This window comes from Oncorhynchus keta, chromosome 36 (genome assembly GCF_023373465.1).
Source record: "Oncorhynchus keta strain PuntledgeMale-10-30-2019 chromosome 36, Oket_V2, whole genome shotgun sequence".
NCBI classification, from domain to species: Eukaryota; Metazoa; Chordata; class Actinopteri; order Salmoniformes; family Salmonidae; genus Oncorhynchus; species Oncorhynchus keta.
This window is the reverse complement of record NC_068456.1, coordinates 11,936,561-11,955,619: the sequence shown is the minus strand read 5'-3', so window position 1 is coordinate 11,955,619 and position 19,059 is coordinate 11,936,561. Positions and strand designations below refer to the sequence as shown.

The following is a 19,059-nucleotide window of genomic DNA, read 5'->3' as shown; positions in this document are numbered from 1 at the left end:
TTTTCTTTTCTTTTATGGCTGCTTGTTATAACTGACAAAATACAATGAGCACTGAGAAACGCATTTCTTAAATGATCAAATACTCTGCAATGAGAAAGTTAAATAATGACATAATACTGTAGAAAACTATCCAAAAACAATTGTCTTTTTTGACCATTTGATTCTGGCCTGGATCAGTGTGATGTGAACTTTTTCTGTAATAATGTCAAGTTCACTTTCTATTTTGTATCCATTTCTCTCACCCCTTTTCAGGGTCCACCCGGACGATCAGGCTTTCCGGTAACTGTCTTTTAACTGTCTGTCTTTCGTTCTGTCTGTGTGTTTTGAGATCTCTCTGATCGCTCTACTGAGAAGTTGTTTTTGTCCCAGGGTAATATCCCAATTCAATGAATGTTAATTGCAAACACACACATAGAGGACAATCAACCCAGGAGTTTGATGACTTCAAATGAATGAATCTGTACTGGGATTGACAACTTCTCAGCTAAGATACTTTGGAGATATCTGCTCAACAGAGGGACTGGGTGCATTATACACTCCTTTGTGTGAGTTTGAATACCTTTGTAGACATACAATGCATTCAATAAGATTTGCAGTTGTCTTTACTTTTACTACATTTAGATTGGAGATATAATTTGCATTGAAAAGGTTATGCCCCTTTTCATGAACAGCCCATTAGAAACCCAATTGTATAAGAATGAGAGACTTCCACAGAGCATCCCAGACATAAGTACTGTAGAGTTGGTATCACCTCAGACCCTCTTTGCCTAGCTCTTTGCTTACTGTGTCCCTGTCAGTTTCCTGGTTACCCAGCTCTAACATGACTAACTCCCAACCAGCCAAATCCACATGGTCTCCATCATAGAATGGCAACAGGAGGCCATCTTAGATCTGACCTTTGACCCAGCTACCAGCTCAAACCTGTGAACCCTCCTCAGTCCTTTCGGGCTCACTGGTGAAACAGGCCCATAAAACAGTCTGAAGTTGAATAGACGGCTCACAGGGCGAGCTTTTCAAGGGAGATTAGCTGACAGGTTTTGTCAAAGTTCAGATGTGATCCCTTCCAGGTTTTTGTGATTGATGATGCTGTCAAAGAACTGGTAATTATATCAGAAGTGCTCTCTCCTCTTCTTGGGAAGGATGTGGTTTTGGAGAGGGAACTTGTCTGCATTCGAATCAGTCATTTCTCCCCTTTTTCCATAGAGTGTTGTATGTCAGATTTGAGCTTTGAACAAAAGCGCAAAACCACCTTGTGTGATGTATGAACTCTAAGCGCTTTTTCCTTTTGTGATTAATCAAAGGACGTGATCTCCGTACAGTCCCGTCACAATGACACTACACCTTTTTTTCTTTCTACTTCGAGCCTGATCTATTAGCACATTTCACAATATCGTCACGTAATTATCACATTAAGATGAGCGTTTACTCTCATAACACTTTTGAAACCCTATACATCCTCCTTCAGTCACGCCTCATCTAAAGTAATGCAGGGGTCTGAGTTGTGTGCGTGTTGAAGCAGAAGCCGTGCTAGCGGTGGCGAGGGGAGCCGCTATGACTGCGGTCAGTCTGGAGAGTGAGAGTGTGCTGGTCCCTAGGCTATAGTCCAGCTGAGTCTCATTACTCCTGCTAAAGGAAAAGTCCACCCAAAAACTATCTTTTGGTATTTGTTTCATTAGTCCATTGTTGACATAGTCCCAAAATGTTTTGCTTGTCAGCAATCAAGTTTTGCATCATCTGCTGCTGCGTTTTGCGTCATATGATGCAGATACATCATACAGGGATGATTTCTGTATTTTGAAAGTTACAAACTTGTATCTTGAAAACTTGATTGCAAACAAGCAAAACATTTTGGGACTATGTCAACAATGGACTAACGAAACAAATACCAAAATATAGTTCTGGGTGGACTTTTCCTTTAATACACCTGAGAGGCCTCCACACTGCACCACTGAGGCCCTGTGTAAATCGTCCTGTCCTGAATCCTGACTGTACTGTGTGGGTGGGTGTAGGGGGAGGTGTGTTTATGAGTGTGTTTGGAGGGGGGGTCAGCAGTGTGGTCAGAGACCACTGAATTTGAGACTGCCGCAGCCCCAGCAACTCTATCTCCCAAACTGGGAGTGACAGGCGCTGCAGAGGGAGAGAGAGATAGGGAACAGGGGGTGGTGTGTGGAGAGAAAGTGGTCGCTCCAACTCTTATCTTTTTTTTAGGGCAAAAGACTTCAACAATAGAAGGAACACACATTGAGTAATAGAGTGGGGAGCGTTCAGATTTCTGTCTGAGATTTCTCGGAATGCTGCCTAGCACAATAACAGACTTGGCCCTGTGCGCGATAGAGGTTAGAGAGCCGGCTGTTCATCTGATGCTCGGAAATCAACAGTTTGAGGGAAAGCACTGTTAAGTGACCATAGGAAATGGTTTGTCTCACTTTTGCTCGTTCTGCTCCTTATAAAGGCATTATACTGAATCTGGGGGAATTTTGAGCAGTTATGATATCGCACGGCCTTGTCTTGAATCAGGACCTTGGACAGGGCATATAGAGCACTGCCTTAAACCAGCATATCTCCAGAGACCTGATAGCAATGCTCCCATATGGAGATCATTGTTTTTAAATCACAGCGAGCTGTAGCTGTTTGTTTTTGTGTAATTAGGCAACTCTCTTGGTAGTGGTAGATAGTGGTAGATAGTCAGCTTGATATTCAGATGCACTGAAAGATAGTCAGCTTGATATTGATGAACACCCATGTTAGGTTATTAATTAGGTCCATACTATATTGGGGGGGAGTGGAAGGTCAACCCAGGCCTCTCCACTCAACACCCCTCACAGATTCAGGTATCCAGCACATGTTGCGTTGCTGTGCGTTGTGATGACTTATGGGGCTGGCCCCAACCTGGAACTTGTTTCCGTAACACGTCATCGGAGTGAGTCGTCAAAAAGCTGTCATCGCCAGCCTACTCCAGGATGCCTGTCATGGGAGTGAGAGGGCGAGTTGCTCCTACTAAGAGGCTTTAGGAATGAACACCTTTTGCATAATAAATCATTTCAGCGCGTCCAGAGTTTACGGTCATTTAGAAGAGTGTGAACAAAGGTTATGCAATGGCAGATGGACAAGGGCATGACCTGGGGGAGGAAGGTCATTGTGGACTGTCACGTCCACTGGTGATGTTTACAGTGTTGCAAACAAAACAAATTGCTGTTAAATGTGTCCCAAATTGGACATGATACAGTATTTATGACCACCCAGATGTCTTGTAACCCTCTATGGGCAAAATAAGAAAACGGGGCAATATGTTCCAGCAATTTATTTAGTTATACATGAGGAACTAGAGAGTTCTATAGCTGTCACATAGGGAATGTCACTGTTAGTTGTGGCCACCTGGCAAATTGAATCTCTGACAAGTATCTGATGTGTAAGTATTAAGTGAAACTAATACAGTATATTAGGTAGTTATGACATAATGTTTACCTTTTTGATTTGTTTCAAATAATCCCTGATGAGGCTTGTTCTCTGACCACCATTAGTTCTCTGCTGCACTGACTTCTTTCAAGGCCTGGCATACTGTAGCTAGCCATGGGCCTTGAGGGAACCTACAGTTCTGGGCATGGCTGCATCAAAATTGCTCATCCTACCATAATGTTTAGGAATAGTTCCATAGTTCCAAAGCTACACAGTGCCTTGACTTTATCAGACTTGACGTACAGAGCCCGACCGTCTGCCATCAATTTAGACACAAATACATACTGTAATCTGTGTTTGCTGAAACAGCATAATATTACATTTTGATGGCATGACAGAATGAAAGCTCATTGGCTGTGATTGTAGTAGTGCTGGAGCATCTCATAATTTGTTTACCCCTTTCTTCTTGACTTTGCGTTGCTTATTAGGGTGACAAAGGAACAATGGGAATTCCTGGAAGATTGGTGAGTGACATGAGAATGTGCAACCGAGTAGTGTGTAGAAACAAAGGGACTTTGACCAAATAGAGGACACTTGGGTAATCACTTGAGTAGCATGTCTTCAACATTTCAAAGAAAAGACGGAAGAGAAATGGCACCAATGTTTAGGTTATGACCAGATAAAGATTTTTCAGATTTTTTTCCTGACATTCTTTGTTAATTAATATATTGTTTAATATATGCATATGGGATTTTTGTGAAGTTTAGTACGGCCCATTGCAGAATGCAACCCTTGGTGCCCCTTCATAAATGATAAAAACTGATATATGAGGAATGGGTTTGGTATAGTTTGACATAGCTAAAGATGCAATGCATTCAGAAAGTATTCAGACCCCTTGACTTTTCCATACGTTGTTACGTTACAGCCTTATTCTAAAATTGATTAAATATTTCTTTTTTACCCTCATCAATCTACACACAATACCCCATAATGACAAAGCAAAAACAGTTTTTATGAATTTTTTGCAAAACTGAAATATCACATTTACATAAGTATTTAGACCCTTTACTCAGTACTTTGTTGAAGCACCTTTGGCAGCGATTACAGCCTTGCGTATTCTTGGGTATGACGCTACAAGCTTGGCACCTGTATTTGGGGAGTTTCTCCCATTCTTCTCTGCAGATCCTCTCAGGTTAGGTTGGATTTGGAGCGTCGCTGCAAAGATATTTTCAGGTCTCTCCAGAGATGTTTGATCGGGTTCAAGTCCGGGCTCTGGCTGGGCCACTCGGGGACATTCAGAGACATGTCCCGATGCCACTTCTGCGCTGTCTTGGCTTTTGCCCCAGTCTGAGGTCCTGAGCACTCTGGAACAGGTTTTTATTCAAGGATCTCTCTGTACTTTGCTCCATTCATTCATCTTTGCCTCGATCCTGACTAGTCTCCCAGTCCCTGCAGCTGAAAAACATCCCCACAGCATGATGCTGCCAATACCATGCTTCACCATAGGGATAGTGCCGGGTTTCCTCCAGACGTGACGCTTGGCATTCAGGCCAAAGAGTTCAATCTTGGTTTCATCAGACCAGAGAATCTTTTTTTCTCATCATCTGAGAGTCCTTTAAGTGCCTTTTGGCAAACTCGAAGTGGGATGTCATGTGTCTTTTACTGAGGAGTGGCATCCGTCTGACCACTCTACCATAAAGGCCTGATTGGTGGAGCGCGGTAGAAATGGTTGTTCTCCCATCTCCTCAGAGGAACTTTGGAGCTCTGTCAGAGTGACCATTAAGTTGTTGTTCACCTCCCTGACCAAGGCCCTTCTCCCCCGATTGCTCAGTTTGGCTAGGTGGCCAGCTCTAGGAAGAGTGTTGGTGGTTTCAAACTTATTCCATTTAATAATGATGGAGGCCACTGTGTTCTTGGGGACCTTAAATGCTGCAGAACTTTTTTGGTACCCTTCCCCAGATCTGTGCCTCGACACAATCCTGTCTCGGAGCACAATTTGCGTCTCATAGCAAAGGGTTTGAGCTCAAGCTCAATTTCGGGTCTCATAGCAAAGGGTTTGAATACATATGTAAATAAGGTATTTCTGTTCAAAAATATATATAAATATGCCAAAAATGTCTGAAACCTGTTTTTGCTTTGTCATTATGGTGTATTGTGTGTATATTGAGGAGGATTTTTTTGTGTTTAATCCATTTTAGGATAAGGCTTAAAGGTAACAAAATATGTAAAAGGGGGAGGGGTCAGAATACTTTCCAAATGCACTGTATGTACAGTAGTTGTACTGTAACTTGGCATGTTTGCATGATGCTGACAATTTAACTTCACAAAAAGGCTCTTATATACAGTAATGGCATTTATAAGTTGCTCATATAACCTAATATTTGCACTTGTAGTGTGTGTGGAAGTGACCTGCTTTTAAAGCGTTGTGTCATAAATGCCTATGACTGCTTATAAAGCCATTTAACAAACATTGTATCATGTTAATGGAGCTGATTTTGTTACAGTAGTTACATACAAACATGCCAAATCACTGAAAAGTCTTAGAAATATCAAAAAGGCACCGATCGGAAAATGCTCCGTTTTTTTGTAAAACATCATCCACTATTCCATTACTCGCCCCTCCCACCCTCTTTCACACTTGTAGCTTTCAATTTATTCATTAATTTATTAGAACACAATGATTTTGTTTTAGGCCAATGGTTTAGCAGACATTTTAAAAAATATATATATTTTAGAAACACAACTTCCCCTTATTTCAAATCTGTTTCTTTTTTGGCCCGATTACTGAATATATTCACATGTTTTTGTGATTCCATGTGTATTTTGTAGTTTTCTGAATGCCTTTAGGGAAATGTTCCAATCAAATGCTACTTGTTTACCCGATTTGGAATTGCCTGGAGACATTACATGCACACATTCTTTATTTTAAAGATGAGGAAAACAGGTCGCGCTGACATGTTGCACACTTTTAGTTTTCTCATTTATTTAGATGTGTGTATTTTGGATATGGCCATATTTCAAGGCAATTTTACCACCGCAACATTTAGATAGATACCAGCAAGATAGATACCAGCACCTCGGCTCTCTCTGTTTTGCTCAGTCATCGTACTGGAAGTGAATTTTCACAAATCCGACTCCGGTTTGTGGGCTTGAAATTCTGGCTTTAAAAACACTCCCTCCTTCCCCAACCTGGGGCGTTCTACAGTGTCGCTCCAACTGTGAGGCCCATGCAGAGTACGCAATATTTCACACAGTGTAGAGGAGTTAAACTACTTTGTGGTCCTCAAGCGCCTCCTCAAAGGAAGTCCTTTTTTCTGGCCTGTCCCTCGCTCCCAGGCTCACTGCCTCTCCCCTCCCTTCACTCACTACTACTTCTGTGAGAATGTACGTCTCGACACCAGACAGCTCCCCGTGGCCCTAGACTTCAGCCAAGCCCAGCCTCCTCTCCCCACCCCCCATTCCCTTCCTTTCCTCTCCCTGTGACCACTTCTGAGGCTGATGCATGCCCTGTGTCTCTCTGTGCCTGTCTAACCCCGGTTCCTCTCTCTCTGTGTCTCTCTCCTCCTTCACACTTTGCATGCGACTGTGTCGGCTGTGACTGACCAGGGGTTAAAAGGATACGCAGGGGTGAAGGTAAGTCTATAGGGACGTCAGTATGAACAGCCACCCTCCAAAGCCTGCAGGAGACAAGGCGGGGAGAGAGGCTTCAGCAGACTTAGTGGGTGGTGGTGCTGGTGGTGGTTAAAAGCACACACTTGTTCACTGTACAGTAGTGTATGGAGGTTATAGTTGATTTATTTCAAGGGCCCTAGGTCTGTATTTTTAAAGGGTGTTAGGGTCACATTCTGAAAAGCATTTCCCACCCTGGTTGGATTACCTGTGCTTTTTTCTTTCAATGAAACAGAATAGCAAAGAATTGTCACATAAGCGTCTCGGAGTTCTAACTTAAGGCTCCCTCTAGAACTTTTATGACTTTTATGGAGATCATGGTATCAGCAGATTCCACTATAGATTTCAGAACCCTACGACTTGGAATTATATACAATGATGACAAATCTGCGTTGGTGGTGGTGCATTGCATCACCATGTGATCTTATTTCCATCTCGAAGATCTCAATATGTGTTCACTCCCTCGAATGGCCAATAGTAATCTGACCATGCAGACGTTTCCAGTCCACTAAATGGCCACATTTGCAAAAGAGATCAGATTTATCCACAAAGCAACCACTTGTGGATTCACTTTCATCAAACCTGAGGTGATTTGTGATGTGCAGAGCTGAATGTGTGACTAGAGGAGAAACATGCATTGCATTCTTAACTGTCGTGCTGTAGAGAGTAGCAAGCTAGCCAAACAACTCCAATATGGCTCAGCCAGTCTGCCTGCCGGCGGAGAGCCTCAGGAGTTATGGGTAGACTAATGTGACCACCAAGACGTTAAACGGAGAACCAGACAACGGCACTGGCTTTGGGAGGTCTCAACAGATCTGGGTCCAAAACAATCCAATGGCTTTCCTCATATTTCTCTGCACCGATTGTTTTAGGAGTGTAATATTGTGGCCCATTTCCCTCTGTGTGTGGTTAGCTCTGGGTGCCAGGAGAGAGGATGAGGAAACACAGGGGTTAGACAGGGAGGCTTGGATGAAGATCTTCATTAAATATGAAAACATCCTCTCCAGAACAGACAGAGCCAACACAAGGGGAGCTGGCAAAGTCCAGCTCCGGCTGGGCAGCTTTTATATTCTTCTCTTAAAACTTTAAAACAAACGAGTTCTGTGGGTTTGGTGGTGGGTCGTAATGTATGAGGCAAGTGACTGGCAGATAGACCAGAGAAAAGGAAAACAATGGTGAATTGGTTAAGTAGAGAGAGAACCACTTGGCCACTTGCGGCTGACTTTATGTGTATGGGAGAATTTCATATGGGAGGAAATTAAATCTCAAAGGCAGTCTCTGTCCTTGGTGTTTCATAGGCCTTGGCTGTAAATGTATGTATTTTGGGGGGTGGTTTCTGGTCTTAGTCGTGATTTTGGGGCTCTTGAGTTTGACCCTTTCCAACACCAGTAATCTGACCGCTCTAGAAGGGCATACATGTTGTTACATTACAGCCTTATTCTAAAAAGGATTAAATGTGTTTTCCCTCATCAATCAACACACAATACCCCATAATGACAAAGCAGGTGTTTAGAAATGTTAGCAAATTTGGAAAAATAAACAACTGAAATATCCCTTTTACATAAGTATTCAGACCCTTTACTCAGTACTTTGTTGAAGCACCTTTGGCAGCGATTACACCCTCGAGTGTTCTTGGCTATGACGCTATAAGCTTGGCACATCTGAATTTGGGGAGTTTCTCCCATTCTCAATAAATCCTCTCAAGCTCTGTCAGGTTGGAATTGGAGCGTCGCTGCACAGCTATTTTCAGGTCTCTCCAGAGATGTTTGATCCGGTTCAAGTCCAGGCTCTGGCTGGGCCACAAGGACATTGAGACTTGTCCTGAATCCACTCCTGCGTTGTCTTGGCTGTTTGCTTAGGGTCGTTGTCCTGTTGGAAGGTGAACCTTTGCCCCCAGTCTGAGGTCCTGAGCGCTCTGGAGCTGATTTTCATCAATGATCTCTCTGTACGTTGCTTCGTTCATCTTTCCCTCGATCTTGACTAGTCTCCCAGTCCCTGCAGCTGAAAAACCTCCCCACAGCATGATGCTGCCACCACCATGCTTCACCGTAGGGATAGTGCCAGGTTTCCTCCAGACGTGATGCTTGGCATTCAGGCCAAAGAGTTCAAACCTGATTTCATCAGACCAGAAAATCTTTTTTTCTCATGATCTGAGAGTCCTTTTAAGTGCCTTTTGGCAAACTCCAAGTGGGATGTCATGTGTCTTTTACTGAGGAGTGGCATCCATCTGGCCACTCTACCATAAAGGCCTGATTGGTGGAGTGCTGCAGAGATGGTTGTCGTTCTGGAAGGTTCCCTCATCTCCACAGAGGAAAACTGAAGCTCACCTCCTTGACCAAGGCCCTTCTCCCCCCGATTGCGCATTTTGTCCGGGAGACCAGTTCTAATAAGAGTCTTGGTGGTTCCAAACTTCTTCCATTTAAGAATGATGGAGGCCACTGTGTTCATGGGGACCTTCAATGCTGCAGAAATGTTTGGGTAAAAATAAAGGGAACACTAAAATAACACATCCTCGATCTGAATGAATGAAATATGCTTATTAAATACTTGTTTCTTTACATAGTTGAATGTGCTGACAACAAAATCACACAAAAATGATCAATGGAAATCAAATTTATCAACCCATGGAGGTCTGGATTTGGAGTCACACTCAAAATTAAAGTGGAAAACCACACTACAGGCTGATCCAACTTTGATGTAATGTCCTTAAAACAATTCAAAATTAGGCTCAGTAGTGTGTGTGGCCTCCACGTGCCTGTATGACCTCCCCACAACGCCTGGGCATGCTCCTGATGAGGTGGCGGATGGTCTCCTGAGGGATCTCCTCCCAGACCTGGACTAAAGCATCCACCAACTCCTGGACAGTCTGTGGTGCAACGTGATGTTGGTGGATGGAGCGAGACATGATGTCCCAGTTGTGCTCAATTGGATTCAGGTCTGGGGTATGGGCGGGCCAGTCCATAGCATCAATGACTTCCTCTTGCAGGAATTGCTGACACACTCCAGCCACATGAGGTCTAGCATTGTCTTGCATTAGGAGGAACCCAGGGCCAACCGCACCAGCATATGGTCTCACAAGGGGTCTGAGAATCTCATCTCGGTACCTAATGGCAGTCAGGCTACCTCTGGCAAGCACATGGAGGGCTGTGCGGCCCCCCAAAGAAATGCCAATCCACACCATGACTGACCCACTGCCAAACCGGTCATGCTGGAGGATGTTGCAGAAAGCAGAACGTTCTCCACTGGCGTCTCCAGACTCTGTCACATCTGTCACATGTGCTCAGTGTGAACCTGCTTTCATCTGTGAAGAGCACAGGGCGCCAGTGGCAAATTTGCCAATCTTGGTGTTCTCTGGCAAATGCCAAACGTCCTGCACGGTGTTGGGCTGTAAGCACAACCCCCACCTGTGGATGTCAGGCCCTCATACCACCCTCATGGAGTCTGTTTCTGACCGTTTGAGCAGACACATGCACATTTGTGGCCTGCTGGAGGTAATTTTGCAGGGCTCTGGCAGTGCTCGTCCTTGCACAAAGGCGGAGGTAGCGGTCCTGCTGCTGGGTTGTTGCCCTTCTACAGTCTCCTCCACGTCTCCTGATGTACTGGCCTGTCTCCTGGTAGCGTCTTCATGCTCTAGACACTATGCTGATAGACACAGCAAACCTTCTTGCCACAGCTCGCATTGATGTGCCATCCTGGATGAGCTGCACTACCTGAGACACTTGTGTGGGTTGTAGACTCCGTCTCATGCTACCACTAGAGTGAAAGCACCGCCAGCATTCAAAAGTGACCAAAACATCAGCCAGGAAGCATAGGAACTGAGAAGTGGTCTGTGGTCACCACCTGCAGAACCATTCCTTTATTGGGGGTGTCTTGCTAATTGCCTATAATTTCCACCTGTTGTCTATTCCATTTGCACAACAGCATGTGAAATTTATTGTCAATCAGTGTTGCTTCCTAAGTGGACAGTTTGATTTCACAGAAGTGTGATTGACTTGGAGTTACATTGTGTTGTTTAAGTGTTCCCTTTATTTTTTTGAGCAGTGTATTTCATAAATAATAATGCTGTAATGTAACAAAATGTGGAAAATGTCAAGGGGTCTAAATACTTGCCGAATGCACTGTATGTAGATCTTCATTTGTCCAGTTTGGTGAATCTCTGTATGATGGAAGTAACTGTAGACCTCTGCACTGTAGCAAACCATTTTTCTTAATGGTTTGCCTTTTGGTCACTGTGAGGCACAGGCACCATCAGTCCATCTTCTCCAGTACCACTGCGAGGTGACAAACCCACCTAACCTGAGTGTGAAAACAAATTCCTCCCCTCCCCAGTAGGCATTTGTTGAGGAACGTTAAAATCACCTGCGTTTTATGATGGCTAGTTGGGCTATCAAAGATGTCCCAGTGATAAGGTTTCTGGGGAGAATGCTAATTAGGGAAAGTGCTGGTAACCCGAGCAGGCCCTGTCTGGCCCCAATGGGTTCTGAGATTTTGCTGGAAGGGTCCGTAGGTCTGTATGGATGGGGCTGACACTGTGCAAATCACCCACTTTGTGCCAAAGGAGCCCAGAGGGTTTCCCCCTGTTTTTACAGCAGTGCTGCTGACCTTCTGAGCACTGCTGTCAAGGTTTAAAGTATGGCTCTGAAATGAGAACTTTTGACTTTGCTGGAAATGTATAGAAATAAGAACACTGTTGCTCTTAGGCTTGTTTCCTTAAAATGTGGGAAAGATTAAGTGTGTGTAGGAACTAGACTTGCTATATGTGTTACAGATGGTATTTAAAAAATAATTTTCCTAATTTACCATTGTATTCATTTGAGTGTTGTACATATTATACAGAATTACTAAGGAGAACATCTGGTGAGCTGACTAACACTTTGAGAGAGGTATTGTTTTGTTCCACTGTTGGTGCGTCTTCTCAATGTCTGTCTGTCTGTCTGTCCATAGGGAGCGCCAGGGGAGCCAGGCCTGTCCATCATTGGGCCACGAGGATCTCCTGTAAGTGTCATCACTTCTTCCTACAACTAATAATACTGTGCATGACCTGTACTGTTCACTTCCGCTTTAAGTCTTCAGTTCAATGACTCATGACCTTTCACTCTGAATAAGCCTGGCATGATAGTAATGTCATGAATTTGTCAACATGAAGAGTATATATTGTGAACCCCATACACATGACCACATACTGTAGCACAAATACCAGAGATTCTATGTTTGCCTGTCAGGACTTTCCAGAACAAGTTCTTGAGCTTGTCCACCACTGTGCTAATGGAGATTGAAGACTGATAATTACAGGTTGTTTGAGAGTACTTTGGCATTTTCTGAGGAAACCAGAGCTTCGATTTGGCTGTAATCTGGATCATTCCGTGTTTCCTCAGCATGAGAAATGAAAACATTCCTATACCTCTTAATAAAGTATTCCAGACACCAGAACCCAATGGTCCCTATTGTATTAAATAATTGATGTTCGTGAGATAAAATAAGACTTTATCCTGATTCAACTCCTTTCTTCTCCATTTCTCTTCTTTTTTTTATCAGTAGACAGACAAAAGGCTTAATGTGTTGGACCTCACTTTTGCAATTTCCTTTTTGATTATGCTGTGAAGAATTGGACATGTTTTATTTAGAGGTTTTCTTGTTCCGCCCTGGTTTTTGGACTGCGGGGTTACGGTACCTTGTTGTGGAGCCAATAAACTGGCTACTCAGGAGGACCAGACATCTGTTTTCCCAATTGACAATTAGCTACATACCTGTGTGCCCACTACCCTGGCCGGTAATAAGGCATTTCTAATGAACACCAGGCGACAAAGGAAGTAAAGCACAGCAGGAGAGTGAAGGAGGACACAGAGAACCAGTCAAGCAAGGGTACTTAAAAGGTGATTTCCCACAGCAGGTGAGGTCGATATGAGAGACTCACTCTTGACCTTAGGAAAGGGAGAGGGAGTGGATTTGGTGGAGAGAAAAGAGTGGAAATTACAGCTTAGGTTGGCCAGGTGGTTCCTCTTATCTTGAATGACGACTCACCCTGCCATCCTAGAAGTTGTTTTTGTGACTTCAAAATGAGCGGCGTTGTACAAAACAAACTCATTCGCAATTGGATCTGTAACCAATAGGAGTATCAAAGTTGATAACATCGTCACGTAGGCCGGTTCTGGCCCAATCCATTGGTTTCTGGGACCAATCAGAACGGTCAGAATGTGTTCGCATTCTAGAAATTGTCGGGGAGGGACGCAAATACAGACTCATCGGGGAGGAGAAACATTAGTTGGCCAGAGCGATGTGGATGGGTAGCCAGGCTGCCTGTTATCTGCCCGTGTCCTGCACACTGTCATTTCACAGATGACTAGACAAGACCTTGTTCTACTGCAACCTGACCACAGGGAAACAAAGGGAAAGGACCCATGCAGTTGTTTCAGATTCTAACAGTGCAATACTGAAAACACAAATAATCCCAAGAAAGTACAAATGAAGAAGGAACAAAAAATTAAGAAATACCCGAACGAGCAATGTCTGGAATATAAATATGTGGTGTGTGTATAGACAGTATAGACAATACATAAGAAAAAGGTATGTACAGCAGTAGATATGTAGGATGAGCTATGTCGACAATACAAAATGTACAGTGAGCTACAAAGTATTGGAACAGTGACATATTTTTGACATATTTGTATTAGTTCTGTCTCTGTACTCCAGCACTTTTGATTGGGAATGATGCAATGACGATAAGGTTCATTTGAAGGTATTTCCATCCATATTGGGTGAGCCGTTTAGAAATTAGTGCTTTTTGTACATTGTCTCCCCATTTTAGTTTACTGTGGATGTCACCATGATTACGGATAGTCCTGAATTAATTGTGAATAATGACGAATCAGAAACTTACAGAAGCACATATATCATACCCCAAAGACATGCTAACCTCTCAGCATTACAATAACATACTTTTTTTGGTGGGAATGATATTTGTGTGTCTAACTTTCTGACTCATCATTATTCATTCAGGACTATCCTTAGTCATGGTGGCATCCACATTAAGGTAGAGGTGTTTAGAAACATATTATATTATTATTTACAATAAAAGTGACTCCAAAATGACACAACACATTATTTACCATGCATTTCTATTGGGCACAAAATACTCTGAAACACAACCAAAACAAACAGCATCCAACAAATGTGTAGAGTCACAAGTTGGATGTAGTCATTGTGTGCAAGGAATATGGGACCAAATACTGAACTTTTTAGCACTTTATACACATATAACTGAATTTGTCCCAAGCCTAGTGGTTAGAGCGTTGGACTAGTAACCGGAAGGTTGCAAGTTCAAACCCCCGAGCTGACAAGGTACAAATCTGTCGTTCTGCCCCTGAACAGGCAGTTAACCCACTGTTCCTAGGCCGTCATTGAAAATAAGAATTTGTTCTTAACTGACTTGCCTGGTTAAATAAAGGTAAAATAAACAAATAAAATAAACCAATGATGAAGTCAGTTGACCATACATACAGCTCAACACTTTTTGCATGTTCAAGCACAAAACAACAGCAAGATTGAGAGAAAATGGTCCCATATTGTGAATATTTTTTTTAATCAGTGTTCTAGATTGTCTGTAAGGTTCATGTGCAAAGCATGTCATAAGCCGTGTCCTTAACTGTCTTTTCAACACAGACAATCCCTTTCGGAGGAAAAACATGCATAGCCTCCAATAACTCGTCTGGTCTCAGACATATAACCTGTTTCGTTAGGAAGTTCACCTCTTCTTTGTAATTTTCTCCCAGTTTGTCTTTACTGCCCCCCTCTCTTTTTCCTGAGATATTGAATGGCTTCCTCTAGTCCCACAGGCCGGGTAGCATATCCACACCTAGTGCAGAATGTCTTCAACCAAAGCTTTTTCATGAATCATTATTGACATTTACTCATTCAGTTTATTTGGCTTCTTCTCATTCGCAGTCGATCTTGATTCGATCAGAAAGCGCCATCCTTTGTTTCTTTCATTATTCTAAGACTTTTCAGTGTTGGGTTTCTCCCTCTTATTTCCTTTTTGTTTTGAGAATCAGTTGGTTTCCCCTCCACAACTCCCACAGCAGGCTCTCCCGGTAGTCTGCGGTAGCACTCGCCCTGTCAAGGTCAATTACAGCTCTGCCCAAATGTATTACTATGGAAGAGAAAAATGGCACCCTCTCACGCTGACCCTCTTTCACCAGATTTTCACCTCAATTTTCCAGCAGAAAAAGAATCCCTCTAACTCAACATCTATTTCTGATTCACTTTAGGGACAGCCAGGAACTAGAGGCTTCCCAGGCTTCCCGGTAAGACTTTGCAGCTTCCCCAGTCTTTAAGTCTTTATAATCTGTGTTTTGAATGTTTTGGTTACTATTTTGCAAGTGGCGCTTTATTATGTAGTCGAAGCTCCCAAATGTCAAAACGTTAGAAATAAGTGGTTTCTTGGCTGGTGTGAGCAGATTCTGCGTAAACACCAAGTTGACCAAATTACTCCAGATTTTACTTTTGGCTTCACCCGAGATTCCCTGGCTGGTTAAGTGCATAAGTGCCTTGATTATTGGTCTTGTTTTATTCAAATCTGCAGCCGTTCTACTGTCTCCTTTATGCCTCCTAATCAGGAATAGCACCATGTCCAATAACAAAGCTTGCTCTTTATGTCGAGAGCTCAGGACTATAAGGTTCTATCTGCAAAAAAAATGGTTCTGATATAATTGGCTTTAAAGTTCCCCAAAGCCTCATTGGTTTGAATGGGGTCAGCAATTGTTCTGTTGTGTTATTTTGAACGTACCAACATGAATTGGGGTATTTAGAGGACTATATAGGTAGAGAATATTGAGCAGGACAAGGCTATGTCAACGACTCTATTTTGACAAAAATGCAGAACCTTGTAGTTCCATGCTCTCTACGTTTTAACGTGCTTGTTTTACATTTTGTGTCGAGTTTGAAAACAAAACATGCTCTATTCTCCATTTTTTTTGTTCTTGACCTGGAAATACCTCTCTTCCCTTCCTTAAGTAGGTTCATGTCAGTGCTATGGTCTGTGCAGCCATGTGCATTATAACTGCTTATAACCTGCGTTGAAATGTCTTCTCCTCTTTTTTGATCCTAGGGTCCGATTGGGTTGGACGGCAAGCCCGTGAGTTTCGCCCCATTTCTGACAAACGTTGAATAATTGAGTAATTGAAGTACTTTAAGAGCCTAGAATCTATCGCCTTATGATGATGATGAGGATAATTAAGTTCATAATGATTAGGGTCATGATTGTAATAAAATCTCTATTAGTATCATGATTGATATTATAGGACGGAGGTAATAGTGTTATTTATATTTCAAAACAGTTTCCCCAAGAAATTCAAAGAGTCGGAGCTGTAGAAATCGATTTGATTCTTTTACCACATGCATTCACTCTTTTATGCCACACACAGGGGCAGAACGGCTTGAAAGGAGACTTGGTAAGCATCGTTTTACAACACAGTTTTTCAGTTCATGTGAAACTGTAGGCATTTTGCAGTCTGTAGTGTAGACATACACTCCTGCACTTCCAAAGGACTCAAACACTGTCTTTATGCGTTTTGAATGCCTTACAAATGTGATCACCATAAACGTGCACGTCGGTCATTTCTGCTTAAGCACCGTTTGTTATCCAAGTGAACCTCATAGCAGTTTGTTTACCTTGTGCCCCAAGTGTAGCCACTAAATCCATTGGGAAAACACTGTTGTGGCCTGATTTTGTTTTTGTGGGGGGAGTAATGGGCTAGCAGTGGGTTGCCTGTTTTAAGTGACAGGGAGAATGTCTGGCCGTATTTAACTAGATGGGGTTTTCAGCTGTAATCCACTCTCGGGTTCTCAATCAGAGGTAAAACTGACCGAGATAAAGCACAAAGGAGCAAAGGCAAACAATCGGTTGACTTGTGCATTTCATGCATATGGTGATTCCAATTCTTTGAGAGTCAAATTCTTTGGAAACACTTAAATGCACCTCTAAATATACAGTATAAAAGAACCACAAATAAAACAGGCAGACCACAGGAAGCATCAATTGTTGCATAAAAGGCTAACCATAAATATCTCCTCTCCAAAAGGATCACTCAAAAATGACTTATTTAGGCTTCAGAGATATACACATTTCTCCACTGAGGTGTCAGGGGATACAGATGATATATCCCATTACTCTGACATCGTTATAGGCCCACATGAATCCTGTGAGGCTTCTGAATGAGACACAATGACTGTTGAACGTCCCGTACCCCTTCACCTCCAGCCCTCTGACCGCTGGACAAATCTCCTCTAGGAGGTTGAATCCTACTTTTATTGATCACCTTTCTCTCCAATCTCCTTTTTAAATGGAGATAAAAACCCAGTTCACCTAAAGACTATATTCTTCTTGGACGATGGTTGTGGTGCCCCTGAAGGCTGTTTCTACGTCTGGTCCTCCAGGCCAGCGGTCTGGCTTTTATCAGGCCAGCTGCCGGTTTTAGGGGCCTTTGTGTCTCTGTTAGAAAGCCATTACTCTTTGTTGGACTTGGAGAGTTATCATGATGGGGCTTTGTTTTATAAGGGGTTATTCACTTCGGCTGTCTTTCGCTCGGAGCGTGTTTGGAGTGCTGCCTTCCTACAGAAGCTCACATGCAGGGAGCCGGCCTGGGCCAACACAAATGGCATGCCTGTCCTGGTCCAAGTGGTTGGATAATGTTCAATGTTGATTAATGTTAATTTAATTAGCCACTTTTCTTCTCCTCCCACATTCCCAAAAACTGTCAAACAATATTTTAACGGGTACCGAAGGCCAGTCTGTTAAATGCATAAATGATGTCTTTCCAGTCTCCACAATGCCTTTATGGAACTCCTATTATGCGCCAGGGTCACGGTCATGGAGTGTGCTTGATGTGTCCAACTGTGCACTTTCCCTGGGTTCATTTATCAACTAGTCCTGCGCCACTGACAGATGTTAGACAGCTCTCCCCAGGCCTTGATGTGTAGTCAAACGGAGCAGAGCAGGCTATGACAAGTGGTTGGTGCTGCCCTTTGGTTGGTGTGCCTGTTGGATCTAGTTGAATTCTCCTCGTGTCCATTTATCCTCTTAAAACAAAAACCATTTATCCTCTTTTGTCACATGCATTGTCCATTGAAATGAAAGGTTGCACTTATAAAATGGTGACAGTTTGAGAACATTATGTTTTAACATGGTTTTAATCTGTTGATTGATGTACTGTTTATTACTTTTTTAGGGTCAACGTGGTCCCAAAGGAGTTCCAGTAAGTTTTTTTTCTCCCTTTCAGGTTTTGACAGCTTTTCAGTTGATTAATGTGTCTGTCTCTCTTCACACTGATCTGTTCTCTCCACTTATTCCTCTCTCCTTCTTCACCTCTGTTTACCTACTAGGGTGAATCTGGTCAGAAAGGAGAAAAGGTGAGTTTTTCAGTGACATTTTCCGAAGCTGTGAGAGCTGGATTCACCCACAATGTTAGTGGTATAATCGACTGTAAGCCACCATACAAGTGTTTATTACAAAATGACAATGTTTTTCGTTTGAATGGGGAGTCTCTAACTCACTATCCGTCTCTCTCTCTCTCCAGGGCGTATGTGGAGACTACAGTCACAGGGTAAATGAATCATCTCATATTAATTCATGTACACCTTGGAATGTTTATAGAGTGACTCTAGATGACCATGCTAAACTGTAATCATTTTGTTGCTGGGAAAATTGCCCCTCGGCAATCGCTTACCGTAGCACTGCAGTGGATGGTGCTAAAATGTAATTGTATGCTGAGTCGGAGTCTCTGTGATGTGTTCTCTGTAGCAAATAACATTGTTCTCTTCACAGGTACAGACATAAACCAAGTTAATTGTGGGGTCTGCACTGTAATGGTAGTGTGTGGAGAAAAAAACGAGGCAAGACAAAATGAGTCTGATGAGTAGCACATGCAGCACATACTGTTAGAGAAAGGCAGCCCCATTATGCAAATCAGGCCTTCTCTCAGGGGCTTGGCTGTTTGAGTG

The 19,059-nt window shown here is 42.9% G+C and overlaps 1 protein-coding gene across 1 annotated transcript in view; it reads left to right on the top strand.

Moving 5' to 3' along the window:
• The first annotated feature begins 258 nt into the window (after nucleotides 1-258).
• Nucleotides 259-19,059, top strand: part of LOC118369646 (collagen alpha-1(XIII) chain-like) — a 54,918-nt gene continuing 36,117 nt past the window's right edge. The window contains exons 1-10 of the mRNA XM_035754186.2: nucleotides 259-279; nucleotides 3,885-3,920; nucleotides 7,003-7,029; nucleotides 12,010-12,060; nucleotides 15,330-15,365; nucleotides 16,169-16,195; nucleotides 16,485-16,511; nucleotides 18,288-18,314; nucleotides 18,442-18,468; nucleotides 18,636-18,662. Coding sequence (XP_035610079.2) covers nucleotides 3,900-3,920; nucleotides 7,003-7,029; nucleotides 12,010-12,060; nucleotides 15,330-15,365; nucleotides 16,169-16,195; nucleotides 16,485-16,511; nucleotides 18,288-18,314; nucleotides 18,442-18,468; nucleotides 18,636-18,662 — 270 coding nt within the window. The 5' untranslated portion in view covers nucleotides 259-279; nucleotides 3,885-3,899. The remainder of the gene's footprint in view (nucleotides 280-3,884; nucleotides 3,921-7,002; nucleotides 7,030-12,009; nucleotides 12,061-15,329; nucleotides 15,366-16,168; nucleotides 16,196-16,484; nucleotides 16,512-18,287; nucleotides 18,315-18,441; nucleotides 18,469-18,635; nucleotides 18,663-19,059) is intronic.